Raw genomic sequence first — 26952 nt, 5'->3', positions numbered from 1 at the left:
ATGGATTTATTGTTCATTTACTGCAAGGTTAGGCAGCCTGATGTGATGGATGGACTGTCAGCCTCTAACTAAACTGCTATACTCCATCACAAAAGGAGTGGAAATTCTGGTCATAAGATGTCAATAATCTTACATGATGAAGTACGCAATACTTGACAAAGTGTTTTGTTTTTTTGCGCAACACCACAAATCTCTGATCCAAAACTAGAAACTTCCAAACCAAACATTTCACCTGTATCACTATATTTTTAAGGCTGGAGAATGCAAGTGTATATAAAAAGCAACAAATACATGCTTTGGTTCGAAAATGAAGTTACAACCCATACCCCAAACCCACACAAATAAACAGGAAGATACAAGCAATGATATATGTGAAGGCAACATGCAGAAACCGCTTTACTGGAAAAGTGGGTGTAAAAATTACAATTCATAGTGAGAAAGGGAGAAACTCCATATGAAAAGGGTCACAAAGAGTTCAGAAGGTGGGTGGAGGATAAATTGTTAAAAGGAGATAGTAGATAAGCTTGTGACAAGTGGAAAGGAAGGAATGGTGAAACAAGCTTACACAGGAAAAAGAGTAAAAAAGTATTAGAATGTAAAAAAAAAAATAAGGGAGATGAAAGAGAAACAGGGACAACCCAAGACACTTTGGTACCCGAGGTGACCACAAATTGGTGCCCCTCTTCTGCCAGCGCAGAAGGGTTGAGTGAAGATCTACATCAGGAATAAAGGGGGAATAACGTTCTACATGGCTGGCCCCAAAGAGAGAGGACTTAAGAGGAATGGCATAACTGCTGGTGTAAGGAACACATTATACAAGATGGGAGACACTGCTTGACAAGATTGCAATACACCAATGGCTATCAGGTAATGCCAACATTTAATCCCGTAACCATGGTCCATAGCTAGCTAGTTTGCAAATGAAGGCTTTGACCAAAGGTTTCAAAAGCGTGGCAATCAAACCCCAAGAAATGCTGAAATAAAATATTTACCGTACACACTGAAGTCTTTGTTACTCTCAGAGTGAAGTCTGATGAAAAATTCAGTTCTGAAACCGATGCAACATGGCAATTTATGCGCTGCAAGAAAGTGCAAAGTCTTGTGTGAGAACAAAGCAGGATCCTAGTATCTGAGTGGAATCTATGGAGACTGTTTTAATCATCTCTGCATAATAGACCTGAAATAAAGCTTATTCTCAAAAGCAACCTACATGGAAACTAGTTGCCTACCAGGTGTATATGGCAAAAAACTGGAAAGTTTAGCCAGAGTGCAAGCTCAGGACTCCCACTGGCTTTATAGCTGCAGTCTTCTAAAAGCACATGATGAATGAAACTCTTAAGGTTCAAAAGTTGCTTGCAATGCTGTTTGCAGAAGATGAACTGGGGGTAGGACTCTGAAGTCTCACTGGGATGCAGTTAGACTCTATGTTCTTCAGCCTGCGACCAGAAAGTTAAAATTGTCAGGATGCTTTCTTTTACAGATATGTTTCTCATAGGGATAATGCTTCCATTCAGAAAAAAATGGGCTTATATGTGAAGCGGCAGAAAAATGAGCTCTCTATATCAAGTACATACAAGTTCCTAGATAAAGCTGATATTTATTGAAGATATATCACATGTGAAGCAATTCTAACCTGAAGGTGGATTAGCATATTTCATGGCTTGATGAGTCTTATATATGGCATCATCAAGAGTCCTAATAATAGGGCACATGAAAATCAAATCAAGGTGAGGCACAATCCTCAGATTTACTACAGCAGTCTAGCTTTAATCCCTACAAATTCCCACATAGTGTTTTCACACATATTTGTTGGGTAGGTAAAGGGACCCCTGACCATTAGGTCCAGTCGTGGCCGACTCTGGGGTTGTGGTGCTCATCTCACTTTATTGGCTGAGGGAGCCGCTGCACAGCTTCTGGGTCATGTGGCCAGCATGACTAAGCCGCTTCTGGTGAACCAGAGCAGCACACGGAAATGCCGTTTGCCTTCCCGCCAGAGGGGTACCTATTTATCTACTTGCACTTTGACGTGCTTTCGAACTGCTAGGTTGGCAGGAGCAGGGACCGAGCAACGGGAGCTCACCACGTTGCAGGGATTCGAACCGCCGACCTTCTGATCAGCAAGTCCTAGGCTCTGTGGTTTAACCCACAGCGCCACCTGCATCCCATATTTGTTGGATACCCATCCTTTTATTTGGATACTTGTTTTATTTGAAAAAGACTCGTGAACAGCAACTGGGCTCCCAGCAGGACTCGCAAGTCCTTTTATGACTGGACATCACTCTCTCTCTCTCATACACACACACACACACACACACACACCACCTTCTTTTGTTAAATATCAAAATTGGTACATTTGTCTGTAATTTCTTTAACCCTTCTTGGCCAATTGAATAATATGCAAATATAATGTATGTTCCATATCCTGGATTAAGGTAGGGATATGAAAGGCAACTCCATCATTTTACTAACCTTGGAAATGGCAAACAAAGGAATACTGCAGAGCTATGGTGTCATAATCATGTCAGCCAATGAGGGACATTTAAACACCTTCTGTCAGCCATTCTTGTTTGTCCACCATCAGGAGTGGTGAAATCCAGTGGCTACAAAGCTGAGAGCATTCTCTGTAGCAGCCCCACGGCTGTGGAATTCATTGCCAAATGGACTGTCACGTCACAACACTACAGAATTCTTGGAAATGTCTGAAGGCTTGCATATTTTTTAAAAGAAAGGCTCATATCTGGGCTTGTTTCCTACTGTTGACTATCTCTGTAATTTTGGGCTAGCTGTATGTTTTATCAGTTGCTGGTTCACACTATTAAATCTATGACTATTTTGTATGATTTTCTGTGTTACTCTGAAGCAGTTAATACATTACTGCTATATGTTTGCTCAACTTTATATTATTTTTGATGCCTTATGAGAAATTCTTGAAACTGGGATGTGATTTTTCTTAACAAAGAGGTTACTGAATAACACTATTAGTAACTGCTCGTCTTACAGAAAAGAAATCCCTTTAAAATACACAAAAGTCAAAATCTGACACAGAAGCTGTCAGATTTTCACGAGGCTGAGTGGAGTATGACAAAACCATTACTCAGGGTACTAAATGCCAGATTCAGAGGTGAAACGTATACATTCTTAGTCATCATATGATTAACTAGGTACATTTTTATAATTTCCTCAATATTTGAAAATCATCAGCTTTATGGAACAATTATTGATTTTGGTTGTTTACTCAGGATGACATTCTTGGTGAATTCATTAATTTTACTACATGTTATACAGAAAAATGGATAGTCAACATTTAAAGACTTATTTGGAAGTTTTATCTATCAATTCCACTCAAGCAATTATTTTCCAGCCTGCAATGTAAAAGTAGGTTGTTAAGCAACAACAGCATCTCAAAGTAAAAAGGTAAAGGTACCCCTGCCCGTACGGGCCAGTCTTGACAGACTCTGGGGTTGTGCGCCCATCTCACTTAAGAGGCCAGGGGCCAGCGCTGTCCGGAGACACTTCCGGGTCACGTGGCCAGCGTGACATTGCTGCTCTGGCGAGCCAGAGCTGCACACGGAAACGCCGTTTACCTTCCCGCTGGTAAGCGGTCCCTATTTATCTACTTGCACCCGGAGGTGCTTTCGAACTGCTAGGTTGGCAGGCGCTGGGACCGAGCAGCGGGAGCGCACCCCGCCACAGGGATTCGAACCGCCGACCTTTCGATCGGCAAGTCCTAGGCGCTGAGGCTTTAACCCACAGCGCCACCTGCGTCCCTATACAAAGTAGTCATAACCAAAACAGGCTTGTCACTCTTTTAAATCTGTTAGAGATGCACAGGGAGCCTGAACTACAGGATCCCTATTTTTCTCCAGGAACAAATCTAAAGCAATGAGGGCTACTATACAGTGCTACCTTGGTTCTCAAACACCTTGGTACTCAAACGACTTGGAACCCAAACACTGCAAACCCGGAAGTAAGTGTTCTGGTTTGCAAACCATTTTGGAAGCCGAATGTGCTCTGTTTTGAGTGCCACACTTCTGTTTTGAGTATTACGCTGAGGTCTGTCTGTTTTTGCTATTTATTTTGCGTTCTTGTTTTTACAGCTTTTTTGTTTTGTTTTTGTGACTGTGTGGAACCCAGTTCAGCTACTGATTGATTGACTGTGTGACTGCAGTACGTTGTTTACTGCTTTCATTTTATGGATCAATTGTGTCGTTAGATAGCAAAATTCATGTTAAATTGCTGTTTTAGGGGTTGTTTTTAAAAGTCTGGAACGGATTAATCCATTTTGCATTACTTTCTGTGGGAAAGTGCACCTTGGTTTTGGAGCGGACTTCCAGAAGGGATTAAGTTTGAGAACCAAGGTACCACTGTACAACATTTAGAGTGAGGTGTTACAAATTAAAATTGTGGTTGAATAATTTTGTGTAATAAATATTCTCTCTTTTTAAGAGGAATGTAGCCTATTGTGCTCTAGATGGGAGGGGGAAACTTGAGGCCGTTAGTCTAGGGTTGTACATTATCAGAGAATTGAATGCATTCAATTTCACACAGCAACAATGCTGTTCTTATGAAAATATAAGATTTGCCTTTTCAGATAATAGTTAGAAAGGGGAGGGGATTAGAAAGGAACTTCCCCCCAATTGCTTCAGTTAAGCACACCTAAGTGGTACATGCAGCAATGTTTGTGTGATTTTCTCTAATATTTATCTACAGAGGTGCTACAATATATGTTTACATGGAAAGCAATATACTTCTTAACCAATCATCTTGTTTCTTCTAGTGTTGCACTAGGACCTGAAGACCAGGGTTCAGATCAGTCAGTCATTGTCTCTCAGCCCAGTCCAACTCTCAGGGTATTGTGAGGAAAAATTATGTATGTCACTCTGAAGTCCTTTGAGGAAAGGTGTAATAAATGAAATGAAAATACTCTTTAGCACTCAGACTTCATTCATAACACTGAATATGCAAATATTCAAGGATTTTAGCAAACAATATAACTAATAATTATAGCATAATTAATTACAATATAATTAATGCAGCTCCAAAGCCTATAATTAAGCATACCAGAGACAGAGCATGACCAGGTGGAGAAAATAAAAGATGGAGAGACAAGCAGAAATTGGAGTTAAGTTTTAAAGACAGCCTCTTGAGACATTTAACAGGTTCCAGATGGAACCAACAGAGAACTGCACATCACTTTTGACGTATAGATGTTGAATGAACAATGGGAAGGTAGCCATTACAACTCCTTATTTTATTTCTGTCTTTATTAGTTTTGTGGTGGGAAAGAAGAGAGAAAAACTACTACGAGAAGGCTGCAAAATCCGTAAAGATGTGCGCAAATTCCAAAATATTAGTATCACGGACTCCATAATTTATTAACACTGAATGGCTAGGGGGAAATAAAACATATTATATGTAAGAACAGCTTGCACTGTGTTAACAATTATACATTCTTTTCTAGAAATTTACATTATTTGGTACAGTACCTTGATGACACAAGCTTCAGATATAAGCGTGCCTGGATCTAACACTTCCACAACAGCTTCTGGAATGACAGCCTTCTTCATGCAGGACATGTTGAAGCCATACACATCATCCCAGAAAGCTAACCTGTCTGCATGCTTCTTGAGGTCACTGACAGCCACCAGGCTGATGGTGCAGTTGTCAGGATACACTGCAAAGAGACATTGCAAATAATTTATTGACAACAAACAATGGTACAAGTTCCCTTTTATATTAGATTTGACTTTAATTTGAAATATACGAGGAAATTTACCACAAGCAAAAACAGACAAATCTACTGTTTTGAGGAAAAACCTATTTTTAAAAAATCCATTTCATAGGATTAATTGTTGTTGTCTTGGTAGAAACAAAGGCATGGCAACAACTCGGGGAAGTGGTGATAAGCAGAACCTGAGACAGATCAATGGCTCTGCATACATGACAGCTGTCACGCAAATGGGCACATGGAGTATACAGTGACTGCTGTTTCAGTCAATATTGCTGATTTATTTATTTTTTAGGTCTTCTCTTGCTATATATTAGGCTTGTTCCTGGACTATCAGCAGTATCTCTGTGCTACAGTAGACAAAGCACTGTTAAGTCAACAATCTCTTTCCAAAATGACAGTGCTGTATTTGGTAAGCAGGGGAACGCAGGAAAACTCGCTAAGTAGCACCAGAAATGTCTCACCACATTAGCAGAGGAAGGTAATGGAGTGATGCATTTTATCTGATTTATATTGTAAGCTTCCTAGCAATGAAAAATTCCAAAAAGCAGGGCAATGTCTAACAAATATACCACCCTTTTATAACATTCATATTTTAGATAACATAATGACCAAACAAATGAGGCCTATCAGATGATATGCTGCTTTGTATGTGTAAAAACCTGAACTAGGATGAGTTTACTTCTGTTGTTCTTTGTATATTCAGCTTTTAAAAGAGACATGAAACTGAAGGCTAGTTACAAAAATTAAAATGCAACAGGCAAGTGGATTGGACCAAAAGGTATGCAAGCACCAATTAAACATATGCGCCAGAATTTCTTTGTGTTTCTTGTTCAGCAGCTACACTAAACAATTTTATTCAGATGCAAGGCTACTTAAATAGCAGTTGTTCAAAAGTAAAGCAACCAAACTCTGCCCCAATACATGCCCACTGCGGCCAACGCGTCCCTGGGTCACAAAACCAAACAGAGCGTTAAGGGTACGAATCAGACCACAATAAACATGCTCAGAAGCTGTGATCTGGCCTGTGCCCTTAATGCTCCTGACCAAGAAACACATTAGTCACAGAAAACTTACATCAGCACTTCTTGTTTTGAATTGTGAAGCTTATTAAATTAAATCCAAGAATACTCTTTTAAAGTACTTTGCAAGCATAAAGTGAAGAAAAACATAACACTATGAAATTAACGTCCAATAGAAACGGTAGATGTTTTCATTTATTTATGTGAGCTGAGGCAGTTCTATTAGCACAACATGGGAGATATCTCACCTTTCCCCAATTCCCACCCTTTTAAGTGCAGCCCAGTATGCCCCATTTTGTAAGAGGTTGGTGATCCTGCTTTAACACTACCACTAGGTCCACCCATTCATCAACTCACGTCTTGCTTGACAGCCAACATTCAGAATTCAGTTCAGCAGTAGGCATGGAGCTTTCTCTGCTTGTGGCTTATGGCATTCAGGCCATTATTTAGATGATCATTATAGTTTTACAATGCTTCCATGAAAAGCTTGCTTTTAAAAAAATTGTCCTTAGCAGAAAAGTTCCAGCCTAAGAAGTATTAAAATTATTATTTATCTTACCCATCTAAAAACACAATAGGAAAAGGAGCCAATATATTTTGAATAATCCACTTCCGTGATGGGTCCTTTTGGTTTCTTTAAACCCCATGCTACTTTACGAAAGGAAAACCACTCCCATGCAAGAACCTTTTATTTCATACATATTCCATTACTTAGTTTTTAATCTGATTGAATTATTTCTCACCACACGTAATATTAAACTGCTGATCAGACATCTCTTAGAGAAGCGCACTTTAGAAATTCATAGGTTTGTCATCTGTGTCCTTCTCGACTCACTGCCCCCAAATCATTTGTCATTAGTAACAGCTCACACGGGGAGCAAAGCAAGATGGGAAATCTTTTATCCCTCAGCAATGCCTCACAAATGTAAGGACATTAAAAGGGTACGATTGTAGTAACTGCAGGGCTAGAGACATATCTGTAAATGATTATCATTTGAAGGTGGAAAAGCAAATATAACAAATCACCTTTCTCATATAATACTTTTAGCTCCAGCCTGTAAGCCCCTATTTTAGGGATCAGGCTTTTGGAAAGCTTGAGGTAGAAGATGACACAGCAACCAACCATTAGCCCACACTGTGACAACAAAGTTAAGTCAAATGAAACTATGGCTGGAATAAATGACTAGCACTTGGCTAAGTTAAAGCGGTAACAAAAAGATGATCACAGAAACACAGGTGGGAAGTATTGATACTTTTCTTTGTTCTGGGGCCTTAATAAAGTTGCACACATCTGCTGTACCTTCCAAGCATAAATGAAACCTAAATATTCTTCAGCCAGCACAGCTTGTACACTAAGGTTGCAGTATCTATTTTACCTCAAAGGTGCAATGTAAACTTCTCTGGAATATATGAAACACTATGATGAAAGGTACTGTGAACAACTGTTTTAAACTAGTTGGCAAAATAAGTCACGAGCTACAACTGCCCAAAGGAGGAAGTGTCCTATTTAAAATTCTGCTAAATGAGCTGTACAGTTAAGTTAGTGGCATTGTATTGAACGAGGAAAGTTGATAAATGCATGTATATCTGACAGCTAGTTAATTGTGAGTATCATGTTCCCCAGCCCCAATGTATTCTGTTTTGGCAGAACTTTCACCATTTTGGCCACATTTACTATTTGAGAGGTTTCTAGGCATTTTTTCCTTTCTTTTCAGTTTGAAGGCAGCCTATGCTTATGTTATGGAGAACAGAAATGAGATGCAGAAATTAAAGGGCAATGAAGAAAAGCTTTTTATTTTTTTTAAAGTGATACACCTTTTTGTGTTTTACTCGCTTTTAGTTTTATTATATTTTGTACATGCCCTAGATATATGGAAGGCCATTAATAACTAACAATAGCAAAAATAAAAAGAAGCCATGCCAGTACCACTCCCATTAATCAGGTTACACACACACACACATACACTGTTGTCGTGTCAAATCCCATGGATTATAATAACCTGCACTAGTCTATGTCGAAGCATATTCCTTATAAATCTCCATCTTTCCTTCCATCAGGCAAGGAGGTTACTGGACCTCTAGCCTAACTCTTGAAAAAGTTCCACCCTAAAATTAATGTAGCATATTTTTATCTCAATGGTGTCTGACAGAATTATCGGTCTGTTGCTACACATGATGCAAAAGTAAATTGCATCTACTGTGGACGTTCTGCTGTTTCAACCCCACCTGCTGGCTGATTTATAGAGGAACAAATGAAACCATCTATAAAGCCTCCATTAACCTTCTAAACTAGTTGGCATTAGAGCATCAGATACAAGTGCCTGAAGGTGTAAGAGCTCTGTTTAAAATACTGCTAAATGAACTGGACTATCAGGCTAGAGAACTATTAATGTATTTTATTGGGATTGAGAAAGGAGTATAAATATTAAGCGCTTAACATCTATTTTCACTCATCAATCTTTTCTGTCCCCAAAGTGAAGAACTGTTTTCTTTCTAAAATAATTTTTATTACATTTTCAGATTATGCATTTCAAAATGAACATCTTTCATTATAACCATACATTCAATGACTTCCCTCCCTCTCCTTCCCTCTCCCCTTTTAATTTACCCACGGTTCCTGCATATATTGTATACCCATCTAATTAAGTTCTCCAATCTTATATCCCAGTGCAATATATACTGTTGAATTTACCATAATACTGTGAATGTTTTCAACTGTGTACGTACTTTCTACATACTCAGCAAAAATTCCACTCCTCTTTAAATATCTGTTCTTCTTGCTCTCTTATTACACTTGTTAGACTTGATAACTCTGCATATTCTAACATCTTAAGTTGCCAATCTTCCTTACTAGGAACCTCCCTCACCTTCCATTTTGGAGCTAACAAGATCTGAGCCGCCATTGTTGCATACATAACTAAGTTTTTCTGAGACCTGGGCACCTCTGTCTGCACCATTCCTAACAATAATGCCTCTGGTTTTGGGGGGGAACCTTGTTTTAAACATTTCCCTCAATCTCATTATATATCATTTCCCAATATTCTTTAACTATTTTGCATGCCCACCACATATGGAAAAAAGTTCCTTCTATTTCTTTACATTTCCAACACAAATCCGATTCCAATTTATACATATTAGCTAGTCTACTTGTGGTTGGATACCATCTATGAATCATTTTCTTGTAGTTCTCTTTCAACATATAGCATGCTGTGAATTTCAACTCTTTCTGCCAAAGATTCTCCCAGAGGTTTAGTTCTATATTATACCCTATATCAATTGCCTAGTGGGTCATTGAGGCTTTAACCAGCTTGTCTTTTGTTTCCCATTCCAATAAAAGTTTGTACATTTTAGACAACAGATTTTCCTTATTCTGCAATAACCCTTTCAAATTGTGAGCTTTGGTCTAAAAACATTTTTCTTATTTAATTTAAACATATAAAGTTGATAATATTGTAACCAATCAGTAACATGTCTTCTTAGTTCTTCCATAGGTTTCAATCTGGGTTCATTCCCTGTAAAATCTAGCAAGTATCTATAGGATGCCGACTGTTTATCCATGTTGATGCTCTTGATTGTAATTGCTTCAGTTGGCAATAACCATAGGAGTGTTTTTCCTTCTAACAGGTTTTAATATTTCCCCCACTCTGTACAAATTCCTCCTAATAATATGGTTCACATAACTCTTATAGATTTTAGCTTTCCCATACCAAAGACATGCATGCCAGCTGAATTTAATATCATGGCCTTCCAAATCTAAAATGTGACCATTTTTCAATAAAATCCATTCCCTTAGCCAACAAAAACAAACCGCCTCATAATAAAAATGAAGGTCTGGCAGCAAAGAACTGTTTTCTAGCCATACCTGAATATCATTCAATTTTTTTTATGTCAACGTTAGTATTCAGTTCAAGACACTGGTTCAAAAGTACTGGGATATTATGCATCTATTACATTATCAATCCATAGTGTATTTACTTATCCTTTCCCAAAGATCTGCTACCATTTCCCTCTTTGCTACAGGAAACTACCGTATTTTTCGCCTTATAGGACGCACTTTTCCCCCTCCAAAAATGAAGGGGAAATCTGGGTGCGTCCTATGGGGCGAATGCAGGTTTTCGCTGAAGCGATGAGAGTGAGAGGGGTCGGTGCGCACCGACCCCTCTCGCTCACCAGGCTTCAGGAAGACATCCACAGCCTAGGCAGCCCGGCGCTTCGGGAACACATCCGCAGAGTGAGGAGCCCTGCAGGAGGTCCCCACAGGGCTCCCCACGCTGCGGATAGCAGCATGCCACCCGGCGGGCGGGGCGCCCTGAAGCAGAGCGCCCCGCGCGCCGGACAGACATCCGCAGCGTGGGGAGCCCTGCAGGAGTTCCCCGCAGGGCTCCTCACGCTGCGGATAGCAGCATGCCACCCGGCGGGCGGGGCGCCCTGAAGCAGAGCGCCCCGCGCGCCGGACAGACATCCGCAGTGTGAGGAGCCGTGCAGGAGTTCCCTGCAGGGCTCCCCACGCTGAGGATAGCAGCCTGCCGCCTGGCGGGCGGGGCGCCCTGAAGCAGAGCGCCCCTCGCGCCGGGCAGACATCGGCCAGCCCCACAAGCTCGGGGGACAGCAGGGAGGCGCAGCGCCGCCATCCCGCTGTTCCACGACCTGGTTCGGTTTCCCCGACCTGCTTTTGGGGGGGAAATAAAGGAAATTTCCCCACCTTTGTTCCGCCCCCCCAAAAAACTAGGTGCGTCCTATGGGATGGAGCATCCTATGGGACGAAAAAAACGGTACTTCAACTCAAGTGACTTCCTAAAACCAGTCAACCGCTTTCTTAGTAACTTAGGATAAGGGATTTCTTGAAGTCCTGCTTCACTATAAACCGACAGGCCTTCTTACCTGTTTTTTGACATCTCTAACAAATTCTATTAAATCTATTAATTCCCTGTATATAAATTCTCTTGACTCATACCACACTATGCATCACAAGCATTTGTATAATCCAAAAATGCAGTCATAAAATTTGTTGTATCAAATACTGAGACATCGGCAATATCATTTCTACTTAACCTATATCAATAACAGTTCACAAATATCCTGCCAGACAATCAGTAATACCCAGACTATACTCAAAAGAGACAGCTCCTGTGTCAAGTGAATTCTCATCCATTCCACTATTCTTAGATTTCTACTGAACAGAAAAACCAACAGTTTTTCAGCTCACTAGAAGAGGGAACATAGTTCTTACCAACCAATTTACATCATTTTACACTGCATTGGCAGCTAACTACAAAGAAGGGGACAGAGATAACCTTCATTATGCTGGCCCAGCAATATTCCCCTCCCTAAAGCTATACTCATCACTTGCCTGCTTGAAAAGTAGAAGAATAGAGAGAGGACACATAGAACAGCAGCACACAATCTAAGTCCTCTGTGAATGCAACTTGGTGTCTACCACCTCCTCCTCCTACAGCTCCACTGACAGACAAACAGGAACAACCCATTGGGGCTGTGAAATGACACCACCACTACAAAATGCCAGATTTGCTTCTTAAGCTGCCAGTTGCCTAATCCTGTCTTAGACAATATGATAATTTCCTGGCTGCACTGGCTTAGTGCTTAGTGCTAAGAACTGGAGGTGGAAAAACTTAAAAATGCACAGCTGTACCATTTGCAACTCGAGTAAGGATTGTTTTCTTCAGGTTCTGCAAAACTATATATTCAAACTATATATTCACCCAAGAGGAAAAGCAAGCAGGCTGTAGAAAATAATTCAATTTTATTGAACCTCAACCTGTTGTACCATCCGTGTTTCTCTCAAGCAACTCAAATTACTATTTCCCCTCTGCGCTTAGTTACAGACACAGTGCTTTCTCCACTAATATTTCCCATGGTTTGACAGTAGAGTAAAAGAGCAACTCTCTTATTATTTTGGACAGAGACATGCCAAATATAAAACATGAAGCAGCAATATTTGGCAGCTTTATAATACTACAAGATGGGCAAAGGTCCAAATTCCCAGGATGCTTTAAATGCTGCAGTCTGCCTTGAAAATATTTCCCCTGGCTAAGCACCATTTTTAATTAAGCCATACAGCTGTGCACATTGCTAGTAGGTGGATCAGTGAGCACAGATGACTCAACAATTCCTATTGCAGAAAGTCAGAATTAGATGTTCCACAATCTAACTCTGTAAGCAGGAAGAAGGAATGAAAATACATATGAAGTGGGTTTTGGTTTGGGCCAAACTATATCCAAGTGCTTAAAAAGGTAAAGGTGACCCCTGACCATTAGGTCCAGTCGTGGCCGACTCTGGGGTTGTGGCTTTCATCTCGCTTTATTGGCCGAGGGAGCCGGCATACAGCTTCCAGGTCATGTGGCCAGCATGACTAAGCCGCTTCTGGCGAACCAGAGCAGTGCATGGAAACACTGTTTACCTTCCCGCCAGAGCGGTACCTATTTATCTACTTGCACTTTGACGTGCTTTCGAACTGCTAGGTTGGCAGGAGCAGGGACCAAGCAACGGCAGCTCACCCCGTCGCGGGGATTCAAAGTGCCAACTTTCTGATTAGCAAGTCCTAGGCTCTGTGGTTTAACCCACAGCGCCACCCGCGTCTCATCTAAGTGCTTATCAGGTCTCTAATACGAAACCAATTTCCCACCAAGAAACAACTCAAACAGGTGTTTGCTCCAACTTGAAAGGACATAAAATTCTGCCTAAGTCCTTGACCTAGCCATGGAGAAGAACAGTTGAAACATCAGTAAAGAATGTAGGTATTTCAAAGGAGAAACTCACAGGTCAGAATTTCAGCTTGTTTAGAACAGTTTCTATAGATAAACTAGGAAGAGAAAGCTAGCCAGTGGTTTTGCAGCATGAAACAAGCACTGCCAATGTTGATCACTTTTTATCATTGCTACAGAGACTGGTTTTCTAAGAAACAGTTTTTTGGAGTTCTGGAGAAGTGTACAGGAAAAAAGAAAAAAAAATCTAAAATATACTCAGATTTCAATTTCATAAAAGCCTGCATATTAGGCAATGAAAAAAAGACTAGTGTAAAATAAAATGTGATGAATGCATGGGACTCTAAAAACTAGAAGGGAAGAAATATATTAGAACAGCCATAGATTACCATTGCTACAGAATGGCATGCCTAGGTTTCTATAATTTATCAAATTTATTATATGACTATGGCAGGTGATTCTGTAGCAATGTGCAATTTAGAACAAAAACCCTGCATATGTATGTATTAATTCATCTTTCCATTTCCAGGGTGGCATAAAAAGGTAAACACAAACCCAGAATTAAAGAGATACATAAAACAGCAACACCACACCATACAATCATCTCTGGTTCCCACTTCCTTGAATACACCACAGAAGGAAAATCGGGTCTTTATTCAAACAAGTGAACTTCCAGAGGGGTCACAGTGTTAGCCTCTCACAGCAAGAGTATTATGTGGCACTTTTAAGGCACACAAGACTGTTTTATAAATGGAAAAGATAACCAAAGCAGATTACAGTCATACCTCAGGTTAAAGACGCTTCGGGTTGCGAATGTGCCTCCCGCACATTCGCTTCAGGTTGCGAATGTGCCTCCCGCACGGATCACGTTCACAACCCGAGCGTCCGCTGTACCAGGTATGAGATCCCTAGTGCTCCTCTACTTCTTTCTTAGCCCTGGCAACTAGTCAACATGGTAAATGGTGTAATCCTTTCAAAGGCAAAGTGGGCTTCTGTAGTCATACAGTAGCTGCATCTACATGCAATGTTAAAAGCACAGTTTAGTGCCCTGTGGATGAGCTGCTATGAGCACAACCTAAGTATAGAGACTGCATACATTATTCTTCTGAAATACTCTCTCACGTGTTTGGAAGACTAGGCTTTGTATGAGTTTAGTTTCACTTGTTATGTTTGAACCAGGGATCCTTGTTTACGATAAACTCTGGCAAATTTAACAAGCCAGCTTCATAAACCATGGTTTGAAGTTACTAGAGTTGGGTTTGTGAAACAGAACCAGGCTGGATCAGGCCGAAGTTTCTTTTAGTCCAGCACTTTGTGCAACAGAGCTCTCCCTACCTGCAACTGGTATTCAGAGGTATACTGCTTCAGACAATCACAAACCAAGCTTCAGTAAAAACACTGCCAAACTCCTCCTCCCAAATGTATGGGAGGAGTGCTAAACTAGGGTTTAACATTACATGCTCAGAATAGTCAGTATATTAATGAACCTTTAGAAATTAGCCAGATTAGTTAGCTACCCAGTTGAGTTAGATAAATGCAGCTATTTCAATGCTCAGTTTCTGACTACCTTATTGCTGTGCTATTTACTGATTTTTAAAAATAAACTTTCAAGGTTTATACTTCAATATCTTGAAGAAGTCAAAGTGCTCTTGAAAGCGCTATTTCATTTAAGGCCCAAGTATCCCATTAATGCTTTTGTATTACCCATACTATGAAATGAATGCCTTGGAGCTTCCGCTAATGGAAACATTTTTCATCGCAGGTAAGAACTTTCTTAGTCATGCATAGCAGAATCTAAATCTTTTAGGTTTCCCCAGAGCTTGATTATTTATTAGAATTCTAGAACTAACCTGAGCCTCCTTTTGCCAGGTACTTGTCCCTTGCATAAATGACAGAATCCAGCATTGACTCAAAGAGAAGGAAATAACCCTGGAAAAATGAGAGGGGGGGGGGGAAAGCACCACAATGAAAAGGAGACAGTGCTACATATCAATCTAATCAAGTTCCATGTTTGAATACATTTTTCAGTTTAAAATTTGTTTTTCAAAGCACAAGTACTGGAGGATCCTTTGAAAGTTATTCTGTTCTCTACATTATTGCAGATGCCTGCTATAATTTAACAATTACTTCCACAAGCACTTTAACAGTGCTGTGTAATGCAGTGTTGTGAAATAAATTCCCACTACTATTGCCATTAGTGTAGGTTTCCCCACCCACATTCCAAATTGCAGTAAAATTGTAGGTCTCTGAAGAGATTCCCTGCCTTTGCAGAACAGAGGCTTGGTATATGTTCCCTCTTGTTCCCCCAAAAGTGGCAGGTAAGAGGACTGAGAGTGTGCACAATGTTTATGCTGTCAGAGAGAATTACTTGCTGCAGAGAGCAAACACTAGCCCTCAGCTAGTGTAAGAACAGCCCTGCTGGATGAGACCAAAGGCTCATCTAGTCCAGCATTCTGTTCTTACAGTGGCCAACCAGATCGCCTGTGGGAAGCCTGCAAGCAGGACCTGTGTGCAACGGTGCTCTTCCCATGAGTTATTCCCGACAACTGATCTAGCTTTCAGAGGCATAGCGGCTCTAAAAGTGGAGATAGAACACAGCCATCAGTAGGAATGAATTTGTCTAATCCTCTTTTAAAGCCATTGGGCAACCACTGCCTCTCGTGGAAGCAAATTCCATAGTTTAACTATACATTGAATATTCAGATAATCAGCATCATTGAATGTCCCAGAGGTCCAGGATCATGGGAAAGAAAGGAAAAGTTATCCCTATCTACTTTCTCTATGTCAGGCATCATCTTAAATCCCTCTCTGATCATGTCTTCTGCGTCCCCCCCCCCAATTTTTTTCTTTAAACGAAAGAGCCCCGAATGTTGTAGGGGAGTTATTCAAACCTCTTCTTGATCATTTGGGTTGCCCTTTTCTAAACCCTTTTCAGCTCTACAGTATTCACTCGGTGCAGCAATAAAACTGCTTGCACATTGGCAAAGCTAAGCAGGGGTTGGTATGGTATTATATTGGATGGGAGACGGCATGTTGAGATTCCTGCATTGCAGGGAGTTGGACTAGATGACCCCCAGGATCCCTGCCAACTCTATTATTCTATGATTTTCAGGTGCGGTGATCAGAACTTATTTACACCATAGGTTTGTGTAATGGCATTGGTCTTGGCTATTTTATTTTCAATCCCTAATGATTGAATTTCCTAATGATCCAGATCTACATCTTCATGAAGTCATTCTCTACATTTCCAAGGTCTCATTCCTGGTCAGTCTCCATCAGTTCATACTATGTGAGCATATATGCAAAATTAGGATTTTTGACCAAATGTGCTTCACTTTATCCAACCCAACAAGAATGCACACAAGCACAAATGATCTTTAATTGGTTAAATGACTGAGGTTTTATGGCTATTGCATTGAGAGATCTTTTGTTGCTCATTTGTTTTGGTTTTTTTTTAAATTGATTCTGACTTTTATTGTTATAATCTATGGCAGGAGTAATGAACCGCCATCTCTCCCACCACATATATTTTTGGCCTCTCAGATCACCTACTGATCTTCTTTACCCACTAGCCTAAAACCACTACTGGCTGCAACACAATGTTTTTATGTTGTCATGTGCTGTATGAAAAGGTGAGTCAAACTACAGCTATGCTGGTTTTCAATAAATATTGTGTTCTCTCACTGGCATTTGGTCCTGCAAGTTTTACTTCTCATGAAATATCACATCCTTGCATCCCACTGACAAACTATCCCTCATATTGAATCAAGTCATTTATTACTAATCTCTGAATGCATTGCTCTATGTGTGGTGCTCATCTCTGGTATAATTTAGAATGTAATTTCACAGGCTGCTGCCTCACCTGTAGGGGTGCCATCTGGAAAGAGAATTATACCTGACATTTTCTCCTATGATACTCAGGGACTCTCCTGCTTCTACACTGACAAGGTGCAGGATTTAAAAAAAAAAAAAAACCTCGCATTAGCACCTTCAAAATTAATTACAGCAAAGGGTTCTGTACTGCACAAATATGTGAGCAGAATATTAATGACTTAGGTGAGTAGCAAAACCATGGCATGCAATTGACATGTTCACTCTGGGTGATATTCAATTCATTCCTATTCCAGTAGAGCCAATGAAATCTATGGATGTAAGTTATGAAGTATGACTTAGCAGAATATCATCCAATCAGATGAACTAAAAGGAGGAAATCATTTTCTCTTTATAGAAGCACACTATTTTAAGCAATAAAAAGGATTGTTTGAGGCATATTCCTGTAGTTATAAATTGTTCTACATCAAGAAGCAGGAAAATTTAAATCAAATTAGACTGTCCTGGCTGGTTGAAAAAAAGGTTACTGTGCCCAATTTGACTTTTAAATATAATTGGGAGGGGGTCTTTTTGTCAAGGAAGGAAAGCCTTTTGCTTCAAATGAAAGCTCATGTCATAAAAGACACAATAGGCAAAATTGAAGTAGGCTATAACAATTTACAAGAAATCACATCTCTCAAAAGAAACTGGTTACACCCGACATTATCAGAAGCTGAAATATATTGAAGGTCATCATTTTAACACTGTCTATATAAGAAATCCACATCCCAAGGACTGTTTAGCTCAAATCAGTTTCAATTAGTTTTAACCTACTTCTCCTGCTTATTTGTTCCAGGTTCAGGGATGGGGAACCCACGGCCCTCTAGATAGTTGCTGGAAACCAACTCCCTTAATTCCTGACCACTGATATACTGGGTTGGGGCTGATGGGAGTTGGAGTCCAACAACTTTAGGTTCCCTACCTCCATCCTAGTTGAAACAATGCTGCAGTGATAACAAAAGCCACGAGGGAAACATATGCCACTCTTAAAGCAAGGGTGGTCGTCCTGCGCCCATCCAGATGATGTTGAACTAATTCCCATCTTCCCTGGCTATTCGCTGAAGGGCTATGTTAGTCATCTCCATCTTAAAAGACAGCAACTGCCTCAAAGGCCACATACACCCTGAGGAAACAAAGATGCAGTTGGTGGCTATTTGGACCTCCAGGACCAGAGGTATCAAGTTTTTGAATGCTTGGTTGCTGGGAGTAACAGTGGTAGAGGCCCTATTTGCCCTTCTCCTTGTGGGCTTCCCATTAGCATCTGTTTGGACATTGTGGGAAATAGGATGCTGGGTAGCTTTCATTTCATCTGATCCAGCAGGTCTTTGGTTATGTTCTTATGACTTGTACAGTAGTTCTCGTTGTCAGGCTGGACTGAAGGTGTACCAAGAGGATGGAGAAGTGCCACTGCCCATCGCTGTTGCTGCCTGGCACTGCCTACCCCTTTGCCACTGGAAAACTTGCTTGAGGAGGTCTACCTCAAATATGACAATAGTCCTGGACACTGCCAGCTCTATGCCCTCCTGAGATATGCATCAAACATAGGTGCAAACTGTCCTAGATTCTACAACATGCTTCCAAAGGTAAAGTCTCCCCTTTCCAGACTAGCATGATAATTGGGGGGGGGGGGGAATCAGCCCATAACCCTAAGGCATTCTGCTTGTTCTGCTATCTGCACTCATTATTTCCAGTAGGAACATTTAAGGAAACTAAACATGGGGTGAAATGTGAAGCCTGTGCTGAAAAGCTTCCTCCCAGGTGTACATACACATGGAATCATCTCCCTCAACTGATAAAATGAATGTTCAGAGAAACTAGCACCAGCATATTGCACAGCCGTTCTCATTTCAGTTAACTACTGAATGTAGAATTACCCTAATTACTGTAAAACAGCATTACCTCTTAAAATTCTGTACCTCGAGGGAACAGAAGCACAATTCTGACTGCATACAAAGCAGCCTTGTTCACAAAGCCTGCTCACCTAAGATATATAGTCCACTGCTCCTGCAATATGAACGATACCCAAGACACATTTCTTAGCTTCCAACTAGCACAAAAAGATATGCATTGCGTGTAAACACTGACACATGCTTCTAAGCGCTTCTAAATGCCACTCTAGTGCACGAGTAAAGCCTTTGAAACTATTGCTATAATATTAGTCCCAATTATTTCATATCTGTCTTCCTAACAGTATTGTTGCAGTGTATTCTAAAAGCAACAGATTTTTAACATTATTCTTCATTTGCTAACATGGCTGCTTAACAGTACAATCCTTGGCATGTAAAAAGTCCTATTTCCAACAGGACTAATTCCCAAATAGGATTATGCGGGTGGCGCTGTGGGTTAAACCACAGAGCCTAGGGCTTGCCGATCAGAAGGTCAGCGGTTTGAATCCCCGTGACGGGGTGAACTCCCGTTGCTCGGTCCCTGCTCCTGCCAACCTAGCAGTTTGAAAGCACGTCAAAGTGCAAGTAGATAAATAGGTACTGCTCCGGCGGAAAGGATTTCATCCAAATAATTGTGGAAAGGATTTCATCCAACAAGGTTCTTATTGTATAGATTCTCACATACAGTACAAGTAACTTAAGATATTTAAAGTACCTCTGTTAGCACCAAGATAGACAAAAATCTATACCATAGTTTAGTGCTATGTAAGTCTTTCTTCCATTCAAGGTTCCTGAACTCTTGCCAGTACGGTTCGGAAAAGTTCAGATTTTGCTTAGCTATGGCTTGTTGCTTCCTTCAAACCAGAAAACAAAGTTCAAAACCAACTGTGGTCAATTTCTGAAGAAGCCTGATTCAAAGGATGGGTTATGAGACCAATCACAGTGTTAAACAACGTTTTCTGGTTTGGAGGTAATAGGCTGTAGTTAGCTAAAATAGCAAAAGCTTCCAAACTTCTCCTCTCGCCCGTGAGGGTAGAGAGAGTTCATGAACTAGAGAGGAGGATAGCGCTAAACCAACATTTAGCAGTACATCTGAACACAATCACTGAGATCTTGCCAGCAAACAAAGGATGTATATTCAAGTACCAGTGTGCAACGGGAGTATTTAAGTAAAACAGAAGAGCTAGAATAGCACAGAAGTCAAACAGTTAATAATCAAATACATAAGCAGGTGTCTATTCCAGTCTAATGTTGTTACAACACAGAATCTTATTCCCTAAATTTCTGCAGGAAAGCTCTACTGGAGTATATCAACACAGTTTCTTCAAAAGATGTTAGGTTTTAAAGTAGGTCACGTACGTTTTTATTAGACTTCCATAAATTATGTATGGTATGAAAAATGGAATCAGCCTACAATATTTATCATCACGGGGCTGCTAGCCATCCAAGAAACATAAATACATTTGCTGGCAAGTGACTATTCATTCATTCACTTTTAAGTTTGAAGAAGGAAGCAAGTAGATCTTCTCCACACACATACCCCAAATACTTCTGACCTTTTCATTATGATGCACCACTTCATTCCACTGTTTTGAAGGAACATCTTCCTCAAATAAATGGATCAGAACATTGCCTGCTACCACAAGTCTTCTCTATTTTCCCAAGGATATTTGGCTTTATGCAAGTCTCAAATTTCCATGCTGCAATACCATTAGAGAAGCTGATCTGATGCACAAACATATCTATAAAAATAGCAAGACTTCTTTTCTAACACTCACCGACTATTTCTATTTCAGAGAAGTTTTTCCAGATGTATATGCCATCACAATTATAATTATCAGGCTGTTCAAACAAGAAAGTTATACGGAACAACTATGATGCAATTTGGTATCCACCCCACCCCAATCACAGCGCTTTTGTCCTGGTTTCTAGTGTTCCTTTTACACTGCATTACCTGTTGTGTTATGGAAATGTGGCATTATTATTATTTTTTAATATATTTATTAGGTTTTTACAAAAAAGAAAAGTACATAACCACCACAGAAGTAGAAAAAAATGTAAAAAGAAATAAAGCATAATCAAAAGTAACACATAGAACAAATCAAAACACAAAAATATAAAATACAGTAAAAAAAAATGGGTAAAGAGGAACACAAAAAAGGGAGGCGTGAGGAAGTCAAGAAAGGAAGTTAATTAAGTATGATCGAAAAAGTTGGAGTTTTTATGTTTTTGTACTTGGTTGGGTGGAAATGCGGCATTTTGAAAGATACACTATCATGTCATTAATAGAAAGCTCTAGAACATGAATTTGTGTGTGGGTCCACAAAGCCACACTTCCTGGATTGTTTACACACACAAAAAACACGCATAATTTGCATCAGTTTCTCAGGCTAATTTGTATAAGTAGAAGCTGAACACATATGAACAGACAATTAAAATATTGGCTGTTCATTAAGAACATAAGACTATTTTGCTGCATGAAGCCAGTGGCTTATCTGGTCCAGGATCCTATTTTCACAGTGGCCAGGTAGGAGAAGAGCAGAAGAGTACTCTTGCCTTGTGCATTCAGAAGCATTACTGCCTCCACAGTAATGCCCTCCCCTTGGCATACCCACACATAATGCCGAAGCATCTGACAATATATATAATTTAAACACACAGTGACAAAGTTCACTAAAATCAGATCAAGTATTGCTGATAAAATCTAAGAGAACATATTTGTGCACTCACCATCCACTCGGATATGACAACATCCACTTTGTCAACGGGCAAATCAACTTCTTCAATTCTTCCTTTGATCAAAGAAATAGTATCTCCCAGTCCATTGAGTCTGCAAGCACAACGTCGAGAATGTTACACGCCTTCTGGTCAAGATTCACAAGTGCTCCAACAATAGCATTACCCTAACAGACCCACAAAAGAACGATTGGGGGGGGGGGGGGACGGCAGTGGTGATGCTCAGGAATTTAGCAATGGACTTTTTACCACGTGAGTTATCAAAATGATTTATTTTACACATAGCCAATGACATAGGGCATAGCAGAAGTGAACAATGATACAGCACCTAGGGGGACTGTACATGCAAAACTATGAGCCCAGTCTCTGCCCTCCATGTAAATTAAAGTACATTCATGGCGGCACTCAAGGGACTTTGGCCTCTGGTGACTGATTACTGATCAATGGGGATTGACCAACCTTCACTACCAATCACTTCTCAGCTTAGGCAGACATTCCAGGAAATCCTCAGTTTGAACAAGAAAATCATGGCCAACAGCCCTGGAACAAGCCAGGATATGAAAATTTAACAATGGCTTCATATCGTGGCTTGCTCTGAAGCCATTAACCATAGTTTCCCAGTATGGATTGAATACTTCTGGGCTTGTTCACTCACGAACACAATAGGGAAAGTGTGGTGATTCAATGGGGGCATGGAAGGTGCACTCATATATCTCAACTTAAGCCAAGATAAGATCGTCTGAATGCATACTATGTATTCAAAATGGGTGGCTGTGACAGCTACTCTGAAAGTCTGTAACAAGACTCTTACAAATTGTTTTAATGTGAATTAGAGACAAATGAAACAATTTTACGATCAGCAGATGTAACCTTAGAGCAACTGTTCACTGGGTACTCCTAGAAATCATTCATCACTGTCATAAGATTAGTTCTTTTAATCCCATTTTTGCCCCTACCATGGCATGCAAATCAAACAACTCCAAAACTGTTGTGCTGACAGGTATTTTCGTAATTATCTCAGATACAAAGTGTAGCAAGGTCTTCCTGTACTCCGTAATGAAGGAATAAAAAATTAATCCAAATGGCAGTTTCTTAATGCAACAGCTGCCTGCAGCACTTCAGAAAAAGGATAAGCCTAGATAACTGCTCTTTGTAGAAACTGCAGTTCCATGATAGAGGTATTGCACACATCACGTAACGTGCTCAAACCCGCTAATTTGAGCAGGATCTGAAAAAATTAATTGCCTTAACTGCAATGGTAGTCCTTTCTACATCTTGCACCTTAAGAGCTAGAAATATACCCAATCAGATGTCCATATATGAGCTTATTTGCCAAGGTCTTTATAATATCCCAAAGTGGGTATAGAATACAAGCAATATAAAAAACAGTGTTGAAATCTAATTGCGATGTTGTGAAAGGTAGCTGTTTTGCCACTTTAGGTGCAAATGTTGTTTTCCTGTTCTCATTAAGTGAGCGCTAGAGGCTCCTAAACATGGGCCATGTCCCTGGATCCCATAATTTGCTGTCCTTGACCTAGTGGTGAATTTAAATAAAGGCTTTGCTGACAGTACAGAAAGTGAACTATGCAACAGCATCCCTTGCCAGTAAGCCAGGCAATGTACAGGAGACAATTAGTGTTACTTAAAAATATAAAGTGCCACACTCTTAAATGCAGATGGGCACCCAAAAATGGGTGCATAAATACTGAGTTAACATGTCTGTGTATCATACATGTGTATGTGCATGTGCACACACAGGCCTAAATTCAACTAACCTGGCACATTAGGAGAAACCAATGTAAGGGCTCCTGCTAGTGCAATGGGGTTTACTCCCTCCCATGTGCCTCCCCCAAATATGCTCTGGAGAGCCAGAAGAACATGTAGGAGAGGGAGGATTGTTCTGCCTGGCAAAGAAGAAATGCTTGCGCTGATGAAACGATTAGAAGAGTGCAACACTGAATTCCTCCCACAGAATATTAATGCAGGGAATCCAAGTTTCTAAAATTCTCTCACCTAATGATGTCCATAGCTTGATAGATAATTTCAGACTGGTCTACTCCTATCACCTTCTTTGCACCTGCTTTGGCAGCAAACATGGAAAGGATTCCAGTTCCACAACCAACATCCAGGACAATCTAACAGAAAAAAGAAAGAAAGAATTAGTGTGGCAATACTTGGCGATGCTACAAAGCCATTATACTGGAGCCCCAAATCCTATTTGTGAAAGTTTGCAAGTTTCCAGTAAAAAGTAAATAAGAAACACAATGGATTAAATTCTCAGGAGAGCAAAGAATACAGTCATACTTTGGGATACATGCGCTCCAGATTGTGTGGTTTTGGGTTGCGCACCGTGCCAAACCCGGAAGTACCGGAATGGGCTACTTCTGGGTTTCGGCGCTCGTGCAGAAGCGCTAAATCGTGCTTTGCGCATGTGCAGAAGTGCCGAATTGCGACCTGCACGTGCGCAGACATGAGCTGTGGGTTGTGAACGTGCCTCCCGCCCGGATCACGTTCGCAACCCGAGCGTCCACTGTACACCTCATAGAAGAGATAGAGAACCTGTACTCCTCCAAGTGGACTCCCAACTCCCATCAGCCCCAACCAGCATGGACAGCAGTCTGGGATAATGGGAATTTTAGTCTCGCAATATTCAGATATCTACAGGTTCTTCACTTCCTGCCACACAGGTCGCATACAGCTATTAAAACAATTTTTGCAGAGTGTCGCAAGCTATACTGAGAAATCTGAACAACTTGGCATTAAATAATATTCAAAAAACACATCTCAATGTCTCCCAGGTTGAACCCACACAACCCCCAGGCAAATAATATACTTATGGTGCCTCTGAAATCTCGTTGCAATTCCAAAACATTCAAAATCAGCAATACCAGCACCACAGTGCAGCTAGGTAAGAATGTTACTTGTCCAACATACTGGGACAGTACAATAAAGCATATCATTCCTATGATAAATTCAGGCCATCTATGTAGAATATGTGGTCCAATACTGAGTTAACATGTCTGTGTATCATACATATGTATGTGCATGTCCACACACAGGCCTAAACTCAACTAACCTGGCACATTAGGAGAAACCAATGTAAGGGCTCCTGATAGTGCAATGGGGTTTACTCCCTCCCATGTGCCTCCCCCAAATATGCTCTGGAGAGCCAGAAAAACCCCCAGAATAACATGTAGGAGAGGGTGGATTGTTCTGCCTGGCAAAGGAGAAATGCTTGCACTGATGAAACCATTAGAAGAGTGCAACACTGAATTCCTCCCACAGAACACCCACCTATATTCATTTGAAAATAAGCTGAGCTAGTGAGCATGGGGTGGGGGAATACAAGACAGATGCCCAGATAACTGGACACACAAGTGTTCAGCCACCAGATAATTATTCAGACTGCCAACATCTGATGGAGGGCTCTGACTGTATTCCAGTGGTGCCATTTACAGATCTGTAATTAAAGGCCTGTCAGCTTTTTTTCATTATAGACCCTTCAGTGATTTTTCACCAGAGAGATTTCCAAGCTGAATAGCAAACGCTATGATGAGGTGTTTTGTTTTTTTAAATAATCACAAAAAATCAGAGAGGAAGATCATTTGGGTTAGGCATAAAGCAGCAGTTTGGCTTACAGCAGTGAACTTCCAAGTGTAGATTAAAGATCTGAAGAAGTACCTAGATATTTAGGTTAGGTATTATGACTGCAGCACTCTTAACTGTCTGGCTAGTTTAGCTTCCTGCTTATATACTGCTTTGTTCTTTACACACTCCGTTATAAATATAAATACAACATGTATCAATATACAGTGATACCTCAGGTTACATATGCTTCAGGTTACAGACTCCACTAACCCAGAAATAGTGCTTCAGGTTAAGAACTTTGCTTCAGGATGAAAACAGAAATTGTGCTCTGGCGGCGCGGCAGCAGCAGGAGGCCCAATTAGCTAAAGTGATGCTTCAGTTTACTGTTTCAGGTTAAGAATGGACCTCTGGAACGAATTAAGTTCTTAACCTGAGGTACCACTGTATAGCACGGTATCTCATTCAATCCTTTATGTTTGTTTTTTTACAACAGCTAATGGTAGCTGATGATACACTGCATCAAGAATCATGAGAATGATACTGCAACTGGATGCATCATCATGTAAAAGGTAAAGCAACCCATTTCACCTTGTCATCTGTCAGTCAAGTACAAAAAGACTGGCTTTGGGGAGAATAAAGGGAGACCGTTGTTGAAAGGTTCAAAATTACATTCAATTTCATCCTGTTAAATGCATGAAATCCCTGAACATTTAGTGTCACATTTCTGAATGCAAGGCTACCCTCAAATATGGTAGAGTTAATGGTTTTTTACGTAGGGTCAGTGACAAAACATCAACAGGGTCTTGACAGAGAAAACTGGTGTTCCAGGTTTTGTTCTGACAGGTATCAAAAAACCCTCTCTCAACAAAACAACAACAACAACAACAACAACAACAACAACAACAACAAAAGGACAGTGTTTAAACCAACGGGTAGGTAAGCTGTTCTTCACACCTTTGGTCAGCCCCAAGATAGCTGGCACTGCTACTTCTATGTTTCTTAATTCACGTGAAACTTACTCAGTATATTTTTTTTAACTATGGAAGTGGCAGATAAAGTAGAATGGGTGGCTGCTGGAACTGGTCTGCTTACTTCCTTCTGTCAGTTTTCCAACATTGGCAAAATTAAAATGCTTGTAGTTGGAGAAGTAAACACAGATGGTCCCTAGAAATTCACACAACTATGGGGATGAACCTTGCTCCCTCTCCAGCTCCAAGGCAGAGGACAGGAGCGGACTTCTCAAAGAGGCAAAGCACAAGATTGGGGACAACACACTGCTCCCCATTCAAGGACTAGTTGCTTAACAAGGCCAGGCAAAAACTGTGAACGCAGAATAAATATGTTGTTGAAATGTTCCCAAATAAATTAACTTGCATTATAAAAAAAAAATCAGGAATCTG

General features: G+C 40.5%; 1 protein-coding gene across 1 annotated transcript in view; it reads right to left on the bottom strand.

Annotated features, from left to right (window-relative positions):
- Positions 1 to 26952, bottom strand: part of PRMT3 (protein arginine methyltransferase 3) — a 59522-nt gene that overhangs the window by 16992 nt on the left and 15578 nt on the right. The window contains exons 9-13 of the mRNA XM_083754386.1: positions 23978 to 24099; positions 21959 to 22058; positions 15323 to 15401; positions 5487 to 5674; positions 993 to 1079 (exon numbers count right to left, since the gene is read on the bottom strand). Coding sequence (XP_083610512.1) covers positions 993 to 1079; positions 5487 to 5674; positions 15323 to 15401; positions 21959 to 22058; positions 23978 to 24099 — 576 coding nt within the window. The remainder of the gene's footprint in view (positions 1 to 992; positions 1080 to 5486; positions 5675 to 15322; positions 15402 to 21958; positions 22059 to 23977; positions 24100 to 26952) is intronic.

This window comes from Podarcis gaigeae (genome assembly GCF_964106915.1).
Source record: "Podarcis gaigeae genome assembly, chromosome: 1".
NCBI lineage: Eukaryota > Metazoa > Chordata > Lepidosauria > Squamata > Lacertidae > Podarcis > Podarcis gaigeae.
This window is presented reverse-complemented; position numbering and strand designations above follow the sequence as displayed.